The sequence below is a fragment of the Octopus sinensis genome, linkage group LG10 (genome assembly GCF_006345805.1).
Source record: "Octopus sinensis linkage group LG10, ASM634580v1, whole genome shotgun sequence".
Taxonomy (NCBI): domain Eukaryota; kingdom Metazoa; phylum Mollusca; class Cephalopoda; order Octopoda; family Octopodidae; genus Octopus; species Octopus sinensis.
The window spans coordinates 21,152,209-21,164,235 of NC_043006.1; the positions used below are offsets into that span (position 1 = coordinate 21,152,209).

At 38.1% G+C, this 12,027-nt stretch overlaps 1 protein-coding gene across 1 annotated transcript; it reads left to right on the forward strand.

Moving 5' to 3' along the window:
- The first annotated feature begins 10,223 nt into the window (after positions 1-10,223).
- On the forward strand, positions 10,224-10,649 carry LOC115216581 (protein GVQW3-like). The gene has a single exon (XM_029786047.1). It carries the CDS (start codon positions 10,224-10,226, stop codon positions 10,647-10,649), a length of 426 nt encoding a protein of 141 aa, XP_029641907.1.
- The last annotated feature ends 1,378 nt before the right edge of the window (positions 10,650-12,027 follow it).

Consider the following 12,027-nt stretch of genomic DNA (forward strand, 5'->3'; position numbering starts at 1 on the left):
AAGAGTAAAAGAGTAATTAAAAGTCAAAAATAAATATCAAATCAAAAGAAATAGAAGAATCATGTAAACGTTTATTAAGACATTAACCGAGGACGAGAAAAGTAGACCGGAAGAACTTCAGCAATCGTGGTAAGCAACTTCAAGGTGAAAGTAGCGTCGAATAATAAAGAAATCGAAAGCACCAGAAATTGTGGAAGTTCTGAATTTCTAGTTGTAACTACTCTACTTTATTTTAAACAAAATCATCGTATAAGTCATCACTGCACCATAATGATGACTCGATGGTTCTCGTCGCTCCAATAGATGAACACGATATATACATCAGATGATAAACAACAGTAAACACCGTTTTATGAAGCACGCAGTTTCAGTGGAGGAATTGACATAACAGCGGATTTAGTAAAATTCCGCAACTGAAACTTGAATATAGAAAATTTAAAGATTAATTATTAATAAAGAAACAGAAATATGAGACTTAGGCCTAATACAGACTGAAAAGACTTTGGAAATTAACGTATTAGACAGAATACAACACACAAATGTAAAAGAATATTAATAATGCAATTAATAAAGAAAAACTAAAAGTAAATGAAAGGAAGAAGGTAAGAAGTATAATTAAACTAGCTTTCATGATTATTGTAAGATTTAAAATTGCAGTTAAATGACAGAAAAAGACTGGACGGAAAAAAAAACAAGAAAAATAAATACTAATTTAGAATACTCCGACCAAAATCTTATAACAGGTATATTTAATACAAATACAGGTTGACCGGGTCTTCTGCGTATAGAAATTTACTTAAAATATCTAGAGTGGGAATACCAAAATGTCTAAGAAAGAATTAAAGAGCCTAATACAAATAACAATAAACCAAGGACAAAATTAAACCAAACTGTTTTCTGTCTTCAAAAATTATAATCCAGAGGGTTAGGTAGCAGACACATGCGTATACGCACACAGTTACGCGCACAGATGAGCGCGTACACAGACTCAGACACACACATACGAACAGAAAAGACAGGTAAATAATATCAGCCGTAAGGAATGCATTTATATAAATAGCTGCAGAAACAATTATGTGAAGTAATCAGATATTATCGTTACAGCTGTTTCGGATAATCGATGACTACAAGTATAACCATGCATATAATGTAATGAATTCCAATAACATTGTAGGTGTATAAACAGCCAAAAGTTTGGAAAAAACCCCAACAGTAAAGTCATGATACCTTCATCAAAACACACTTTTTATTGCACATGTTGTTCTTGTCGTTGTTTGTGTTAGTCGGAGCCAAGTGTGGTGATGTTCATATCGTTGACCGTAGTAGCCAAGCAATTTGCTACCCGGGGGAAAATCATTTCTATTGTAGTTGTACTACATATTTTTCTCTCCCGTCAAAGTCTGTCTCCGTCTCTCATCGACGACAGAAACTTTACTGTTGTTGTTGTTGCTGCTGTTGGTGCTGCTGCTACTCTTTTTGTTGCTGATAGTGATACTGTTCTTGTTGTTGTTCGTAGGGGTCATGGCAGTAGGTGATGGAGGCAGTGTTGTCGGAGTTGTTATTGTTTATGATTGGGATGGTCATCTTGTTTTACCTGTTTGCTTGTCTAGTAGTCACGCGAACAGGTGAAGAACTGTCACTCTCTCTCTCTCATTTTTTATGACAAGACACTCCTCTGTCTGTCTCCGTCTCTCATCGACGACAGAAACTTCATCGAAACTATTTGTTGCTACCATTGAGCAAAAATTCCAAATTTTTCTTTGTGGAATAAAAAATGGAATAAATTAGATAAGTCCCCCAAGAAATAAGGGGACTGTTAACAAAAAAGTAACTCACCAGCAGAAAAAGGATCCCTTATTCTCCACCCTGTTTGAAAATGATAGGAAGGCACTGCTATTTTCCGGAGAAAACTGACGATTTTTTAAAAGCAAAAGAAAAAAAAACACACGGAGCCGAGGTGGCTCCCTCGGTTGGCGACTATAATAACGATAATGATGATACTATTACTATTACTACTACTACTACTACTACTACTATACTAATAATAATAATAATAATAATAATAGTTTCAAATTTTTCCACAAGGACAGCCATTTGGGGGGTCGATGTAATCGACCCCAGTTTTTCTTTGGCATTTGATTTATCGACCCCGAAAGGATGAAAGGCAAAGTCGACTTCGGCGGAATTTGAACTCAGAACGTAGCGGCGGGCGAAATAACGCTAAGCATTTAGCCCAGCGTGCTAATGATTCTGCCAGCTCACCAATAATAATAATAATAATAATAATAATAATAATAATAATAATAATAATAATAATAATAATATAATAATAATAATAATCTCTTCTTAGTTTGGCACAGGCTAGCAACTTTGAAGGATGGGAATGTTGATTGCACCTACCCTAGTGCTCAACTGGCATTTATTTCATGGATCCCGAAAGGGAAAAGGTATCGCCGACCTCGGCTGCAGTTGAACTCATATTGTACAGAGCTTGAAGAAATCTCGCTAAGCATTTTGTCCGATGTGCCAACGACTCAGCTGGCTCGCCACCTCAGCTAGTAATAATAATTTCTCTGATTTCGTGGTCCCTGGTTTTTACCTTTACTCTCTGAGTAAAGGTAAACAAAGATAGGGCACCTAATCGGTCGAACGTTTTTCCGAATTCAGTGTCCCAATGATGTAGAGCAATAAATACTATATGTAAACCACCATAACGGCGAAAAGGGAAAGTATCTGATAAGTGATCGTTTTCAGTACATACGTAACACGACTCGCCGTTTCCATCACACAATGCCACGCTAAATCACATGACAATAAACCACAACCACGTAGCATCACTCAGCTCCACCTAGATATACAAAATTTTGTGAAGAAACCAAGATATTGATAAAAAGCCAGCAAAATAGCAAAAGCTAAAGTAGTAAAAATGGAAAACGGATTAAGGCATCAGCTAAGTTGTAAGATTATGTCTAGCAAGGTTTTAGATGGGGAAAATGTCCGTTTTAAGACACAATATTATAAGAGTCATAATGTGGTTGCAGTATTGACAAAAATTGGCAATCTCTTGTTTTACAAAGATTGATTTACATTTCACAAAAGGTTATTTGTAGCTCTCACTGCCGCTATAGTGTACTTCCCTCCTCCTTCTCCGCCTTCACCCCCTCTTCTTCTTCACCATCATTATCATCGTCATCACCGTCGTCATCATGATCGTCATTATCATCATCATCATCATCATGGTCATCATCCCCACCATCATCATCGTCGTCGTCGTCATCGTCATTATGACCATCAAAAATATCGACATCATCAATAATGCTATTATCTTCACTTCAATTCTATCGTCGTTGTCGTCATCATCATGTACATCAAAGGATCTCAACGGAGGCCATTTGGAGTTCGAGGGGTGCGTTTTGGAGCAAAGGGGTACTAGGGGACGTTAAGAGACACGGAAGCTCTAGCGGGGCGCTGGTAAGTTTAACTTGAAATTAACAAGTAGTAGCCATATTTTCACATCTCTGCGTCAGTCAGTTTAAAAAAAAGAACATGCCTTTGACCCTTGGCTATTAAAGACCCAACCACACACACACACACTCACAACACATTTGTTTTAGGTTTTATACCCATTTGAACTGCAGTTATACACCACATAAAGTGGTAAATCTTATGTTCTGAAATTTAAATTTTGAATTTGTTTTAATTATAAAATTACACCCCAGCTAAAAGCACATCTTTTGGCTTTGGAAAACAAAACCTTTTCTTTCTCTTTCTATATTGCTTGTTAAATTAGAATTTCTCTGTTTTGGTCATGATTTTCCAATTTCCTATATCATGCGAGGGACAGCAGCATTAAAAAAAATTAAATTCATAGAGCAGAACAAAATCAAAAATGTTAATTTTGATCGTATTGATGGAGAGTAGTAAATATTTTCCCTTTGCTTAATACTAGCAAGAGCATAGTATGAGGGAGATTTGGCTGTAATTTCTTGCATATTGAACAATCACACAGCGGGTACCTCATTGGCTCGTTTGTTGATGTGTATAAGTAAACAAAACTAAGAGAAAAACAGACACTAGCAAAACACACGCCCCCCCCCATATATATTATATATATATATATATATATACACACAACACACACACACATATATATATATATATATATATATATATATATATATATATATATATATTATATATATATATAAACTTAGATAAACTTAGATATGTTTCGACCAAAGATTGGTCCAGGCCATGTCTAACTGACAGTGGTGAAAGAGTACAGCAGGGATCACCCCCCCTGCCGGAACCTCGTGGAGCTTCTAGGTGTTTTCGCTCAATAAACACTCACAACGCCCGCTCTGGGAATCGAAACCGCGAGTCCGCTGCCCTAACCACTGGGCCATTGCGCCTCCACACACACACAAAGACACACACACACACACACACACACACACACACACACACACACACACACACACACATATATATATATATATATATATATATAAATTAATTAAGGGTAGAAATCAATATTTATCAATTAAAACCAGTAGTCTAGCATATCAGTCGAAACTGATTCAGAAACTGTATTGTTTTTCGTATATTTGATACCCCGGTATCGTTTTTGCCTCTAGTTCAGCAGATTTCATTCATATCGGCCATGCTGACGAAGACTACGGGTATCCTTACGGATAATAATAGTCGAAACTGATTCAGTACATGGATGAGTATTGGTTTTCGTATATTTTCACTTGTTTATTGCTTGGGTTGGTGTTGAGTTCGATCTGAGAACATAATCTTTTGTGGAGAATGGCGATTTGACGTCTATATCTAGCATGTTGACTGTCCACCTTTTCGTGTTCAGTCCTTAATTGGTATATATATATATATATATTTATATGTGTGTGTGTGTGTGTGTGTGTGTGTGTGTGTGTGTGGAGGCTCCAGTGAAACGCCAGTGACATGCTGCATGCCCATAAGCAATATTAGCAGACAGACAGCCGTGCGGTGGTACGATATATAGTCCAAGTAGACGAAAGCCTTTTTTTAAAGAGGAAAAATGAAGTTGGAAGAGGGATCAAGAAGTTTTGGATACTTGTGACTGCCGTAACCGACGGTGTGCCAGTTTTCAATGTGTATACGTGCATGTATAAAGATATAATTAAAGCAATATGTATACATCCACGTAGGTATACATATGTATATACACAACAAAGCCTAATGGTGGGAATTTTCTAAAACCCCTTTAGGAACAAATGGTTTTCACAATGAATTCCAATTTAATCGGAAAGAAATATTTAATTTTCTCAAGGTTATGAAAGAGCAAATCTTTGGGGCACAATTGTGTAGATATGCCGAAATATTTATATATATACAAAGATGTATATATATAACTAACTATGTAAAAATGTATGCGTGTGTTTATATATTTGTATGTTTCTGTATGCATTTATACATGTATATGTATACGTTTCAGAAGACATTAGAATAATGGAATAAAAGTCAGTCATAATTAGAGATCTCACAAAGATCTATTTCTTTCAATTTTTACTGTTTCTAGCACATATTTACGTAAATGTTGATTTTGAAATATTAAAAAAACTATTTGGAAATTACAAAGAGAATCGAATGGTAGATTCGGACAGTCCGTATTTTAAAACTACGAATTAAAAAAAAAAATTGTGTCAAATTTTTTCTCCAGAAGTTCATAGCCTCATATGAATAAGCTTGGAAAACTACGTAAGGATAACCAATTATCAGATGTTTTATATCATTTTAAAAAGGGGCTGATTTTGTGACTCAAACTATCTGAATCTAAGTTCAGTGAATACTGTCCACCACAATTTGCTACTCATATGAAGTACATATGTATTTCAACAATTTCTATCAAATACTCTCTTTCTTGAGCATAAAAATTCCTCTTACCGGATGACAATAACTTATATGTCAGATTGTTGCACAAGTTCTAGCTGCTTTGATAAGGGAAATCGGAATGGTTTGACATAATTCTATCGGCATTTACTTGTACCAAAGTGGAGGCGCAATGGCCCAGTGGTTAGGGCAGCGGACTCGCGGTTATAGGATCGCGGTTTCGATTCCCAGACCGGGCGTTGTGAGTGCTTATTGAGCGAAAACACCTAAAAGCTCCACGAGGCTCCGGCAGGGGATGGTGGTGATCCCTGCTGTACTCTTTCACCACAACTTTCTCTCACTCTCACTCTTACTTCCTGTTTCTGTTGTACCTGTATTTCAAGGGGCCGGCCTTGTCACTCTCTGTGTCACGCTGAATATCCCCGAGAACTACGTTTAGGGTACACGTGTCTGTGGAGTGCTCAGCCACTTACACGTTAATTTCACGAGCAGGCTGTTCCGTTGATTCGGATCAACCGGAACCCTCATCGTCGTAACCGACGGAGTGCTTCCACACTTGTACCAAAGTGCACTCTTTCGATAGACAAGTTGATCTCATAAGTGTTGCGTTCTGGAAATAAACGCAGTTGCCAAACTTGTTTGTTCCTCCGTGTTTCCGCTACTATGCTTCTCAGTCCCCATCCATGCTCCTGTCTCTGTGTTTCTAATGACATGTCCCAGCCTCCATGTTCTCCTTTCGAAGACATTCACTCCCTGTCGTGTCTCCTAACTGACAACCTCTCAACGCACAAATACTCCATTTTAGATTTTCACGTGCTGAGTCTAAAAAGGAGAAGAGATGGTACACTTGATCTTTACAAGCTTCCCAAAACCGGCGAGCTTGATGCTCATCACTATCATTATCATCATCATCCTCATCATCATCATCATCATCATCCCCTTCACCACCCTCTTCTTCCTCGCCATCATTATCATCATCATCATCATCATCATCATCATCATCGTCATACCCTTCACCACCCTCTTCTTCTTCACCATCATCATCATCATCATCATCGTCATCCCCTTCACCACCCTCTTCTTCACCATCATCATCATCATGATCATCACTATCACCACTACCACTTTCATCATTCTAATCACCACCACAAACATCATCCCCCATCATCACCAGTACCACCAGCACTATCAGCAGCCGTTCAAGAATTTGGACCTGGAGATCTCCATTTCCAGCGACCTCGAGGGCCACCACCTCCCAGTGGTGTCGGGCGTCAACGAAGAGCCCTCGACTACAACAAGACGACCAAAGTTTTTTTTTTCCCCAAGGTCTGGGGTCTCCCGCCCCTAAGCCCTAGACCATCACCTAACCACTCTTACCCGTTTTGTTGCTTAACAACAACAACAACAACCACAACAACAACAACAGCAACAATAACAACAACAACAACAACAACAACACCATCAGTAGCACCAGCAGCAGCACCACCGCCACCATCATCGTCATTATCATCTGTAATGAGACGTGCAATAACTAGGACTAGTCACTCAGTCTCACAGTTCCGTTTACACTGTTGCAGATCAGCATCTGCAGCAACTGACATACAAGTGGGGAGAAAACTGCTTTGGGTTGATATTCTGGGATGGGATGAATGGAGAGAGAGGTTTCTGTGGGGTCTTGTGGGTTATAGGAGTCGGAACACAACAAGGGTAACGACAGCAAGAGTCAGAGAGAGAAAGCGTGAGTGTATGAAAGAGAGAGAGAGAGAGGAGAGAGAGAGAGAGGCAGATAGAAAAAGACAGATAATATATATATATATATATATATATATAATAAAATATTAGGCTAATAAATCCAAACTTACAGGGAAAAATCAGATTTAGGATTAAATCCAATTTTATAGTATAAATATATTATATTATATTATATTATATTATATTAAATTAAAGATAAAACCACTATTAGGCAAATCAAACAATGAAAAACATAAGCCAATACATAAAATTAATTAATTTATATTATTTTAAATATATATCAAAAGTATTAAAAGTTTAATAAAAGATAAAGAGTAAAACACTACGATCGTTTCATGGCTGTACAATTCGTAATAATTCGAGTTATGGTTACAGTCAATCTTCAGGTTAATTGAAATATCTAAAATATATATATGTGTGTGTGTAGAGAGAGAAGCGAGTGGATCAGATGTGTCTGGATGGAGGTGGCACAAACAAAATCCAGCTTTGAGAGGCAGAGGTCGTTAGGTTAAAGGTAGAGAAGGTAGGGAGTGGAAACTGTACGTCATTATTTTGGGAGCTAGAGTATGCGTGTGATTTCATGCCAGTCAGTCGTGTAGCCATTCCTTGGCTGCAGTACAGAGTATCTGTATATAGTAGTGACATCATCCCTGATATGGGAGCAATAGTCAATGAAGGGATTCACCTGAGGTTTGTAGAGTGTCAGCGATTATTGGAAATCACCCTCTCTTTACATACTTTCCTATCGCGTCACAGTTTGTCACAAAGACAGTCATGTTCTATATACATCCCATTCCTGTTAGATTACACAATGATACCGAACATTAACTAATAGAATCATGTTCTATACACTGACCTTGAATAGCAACCGATACTGGACAATTTCCGTCTGCTACTGATATATTTTGTACTATTTAATACAGCACGTCCATAACAGATATTATCTCTGGACGAATACTGCAGTTAGTTTGTTTTTCCGTGAAGTATTTGCGCAGATTGCAACCGCTTCTATTGCACATAACGAATTTTTATTCAACCGGCCGGTTAATTGCAACATCAATGAATTTCTCAGTCACTGCCTTCCTATATCAGAAGTGCCTATTTTTATCTTGGTATACGATTGCCAGCGGGCACATGCTGCTGCCAAAGCCCTCAAAATAGGAATGCGCATCTAGCATTTCTACATATTAAACAGTTTCCATCTGCGACTGATATATTTTTACGTTATTTAACACACTGCGTCCATAAGAGATATTATAGCTGGACGAATGCTAAAGTTAGATTGGCTTTCCGTAATGAACACACACACACACACACACACACACACAACACACACACACACACACACACACACACACACACACACACACACATTAAACCACTTTTCATACTATGTAATTATTCCTAGACTATATTCATTATCGTGATTCTAAATTGTTTTCTCTCAGAGAGGAGCTAATTCTGATTTTACTAGCATAATGAATTGTATCAGTTTCATCGTGTCTGTTTTGACATGTTTCTAATTTCATGTATATTTTATACAGCTAATATAAGGATAGTTGTACAAAACGGTCGAGACAACATCCGATTTTATTAATTTAGAATTAGACATGGCAACTACAACTTGAAATATAAAACTAACAACTTTTCTAGAATTTTATTCCTTTTGTTTTCTTCTTCCGGAATGACGTGAATCAATGTTTTCTGATAAAAAATTCATGAGTTAATAAATATGACTATTTAGCGTCCAATACACACACACACACCACACACACACACACACCACACACACACACACACACACACACGCACACACACGCACACACACACACAGATAGATATATACATATAGATATGATAATGGCGGCTTCAAATTTTGGTGCGGGGCATGCAGTTTTGAGGGAGAGAGCTAAGTTGATTAAATCGACCCCCAGTGCTTAACTGGTACTTACTATATCGACCCCGAAAAGATGAAAGGTAAAATCAACCTCGGCAGAATTTGAATTCAGAATGTAAAGACGGACGAAATGCCGCTAAGCATTAGTCGCAGAGTGCTAACCATTCTACCGGCTCGTCGCCTGAGCAATAAATCCTTTCTACTATAGGCACTCACAAAAAAAAGCCTGAAATTTTGAAGGAGGAGGCTTGTCGATTATATCGATCCCAGTACTCAACTAGATTTTAGTTAATCGATCCCGAATGGATGGAAAGCATAGTCGATCTCGGTGGCAATTCAACTCAGGATGTAAAAACGGACTTAATGCCGCTAAACATCTTTAGAGGCGTGCTAACGATTCTGCAGCTCGCTATCTCCTACAACAACAACAACAACAACATAAATAATGATATTACTGCATACAGTGTGTGTATGTATCTATACATGTGTATGAATATACATTTATATGTACGGGGTGTAATCACAAGTTATTCGAGCTTGATCTTTTTTGCACAAAGTGAGCAAAATCCGCATGGGTATTAGGTAGCCGCGTACTTCCTGAGCATGCGCAAAAAGTTTTGTCACTGTAGGTTACACCATTCGCCCGCAGTGACGCGTTGAGTACAAACCTGTGCTGTGCGATTTTACTTTTTGAGTCAAGATGACCGAGCACATTGCGCAAAGACTCTGTATCAAATTTTGCCAAAAACTTGATGATATGCAAGCCCAGACTATCGAGAAGATTCAGAAGGCCTTTGGAGATGATGCTACAGGGGAAACGAAAATAAAGGAGTGGTACGACCAGTTCAAAGATGGCCGCATCTCAGTAGATAGTGAGCCACGTTATGGCAGATCATCGACTAGCAAAAACGACCAAATGATTACTAAGGTTCGAAGAATAGTATATGAAGACCGTCGTGTGACTATTGAGGGGATTGTTGCTGGAGCTGGAATCAGTTATGGGTCAATTCAGTCAGTTCATTCTGCCCACGTCGACAAAATATTCCCCGTCAAGCAAAACGCACCACTTGTTCGTCAGGCTTCCCACTCCCTAGACATGGGTCCGGGTGTCTTTTCCCAAAGCTGAAAAAAGAACTCAAAGGGAGAAGTGTTTAGTCAACAGAGGACATTAAGCAAAATTCGGCGGCACAGCTCTACAGCATCCCAAAAAGTGATTTCCCGAAATGTTTCCAGCAGTAGCAGGAACGCTGGCAGAAGTGTGTAGGCTCCCAAGGCGAATACTTTGAAGGAGACTAAATCAAAATGATGAGTTTTTTAATATTGTTTTTTTGGCCAAATGTCGGATATTTTTTGACTACACCTCGTATATATATGTGTTTACAGATGAGTGTATGAATGCATATATGTGTGTATATATGTATGTATGTTTGCACGTCTGCTTGCATGCATGAAAGTTAATATATACAGCCCTAATGCAAGACTGTTAAATAGCCTCCACGTGACCAGCATTGCAACTGACCTTTGCTGGGGAAAGCTATCTAATACTAACTAAATACATCCTTTCCTAAGTGTTACAAAAGGGGACTTATAAGAGGTCTCCATTCTAATGCACATAGTCAAACCACGTGTGGCATACATAACATTGTACCGTTTACCCTTGTCCAAATTATGTAATTAGCAGCCTGAAGATATAGGCATATAAGAAGAATGAATCAAGCAACAAGCCAACGATTCCTTGCCCACAGCAGGTTTCTTACTCTGAGTTCTGTTGTTGATAAAGGTAACTGAAAAAACTGAGAATGCGAAGAATCTTTGAGAGCTTAGCAAATTATGTACAGTGTTTGGAGGAAAAGAGGGAAAACTTGAATGAATGGGAAGAAGAAACAATAATGAATATTCACTTGAAAAGGGGAGAGAAATTAGATTTGAAGATCTCCATAATAAATCAACTGATGACCATTTTTACTTACAAAATGGAAAATATTTTGAATAGTAAGCAACCACTGGAGTCAGTAAGCTTCGTAAACGGTTTCTCCAATAGCGGCCACACAACATCAATCAAGTAATGGGAAATCACCAGGAATGCTATCTACTGTGCTTAACATTAATAAATTATGAGAGAGTTTTCAATCCGGTACAGATGCAAGCTGTGCTTAACTCATTGGAAGACTAAGACGTGAAGGAATTTATATCCGCGTAAAGGAACTGAAATATATGTACAGGGATAGTGTGAATATAGCCAGACTACGCAGGTATAGACACACGCATAAAAGAGAGAGGGAGAGAGAGAGGAGGAGGGTGTTTAGAGGGGGGAAGTGAAAACGAGAGAGATTAATTATGTATAAAAACAAAAATAGAGAAAAAATAGATGAAATCAGACGATGGTAGACGATGAATAAAATGGACGCGGCAGTATACTTCAAGAGAAGGGCACATAATGGTTTGTATAAAACCCATCACGGAATAGAGACCAATGATAGGGAAAATGAAACTAGGAACACTGT

Excerpts from the sequence above, each read along its gene's own strand:
- LOC115216581 (XM_029786047.1), top strand. The coding sequence starts at position 10,224 with ATGACCGAGCACATTGCGCAAAGACTCTGTATCAAATTTTGCCAAAAA.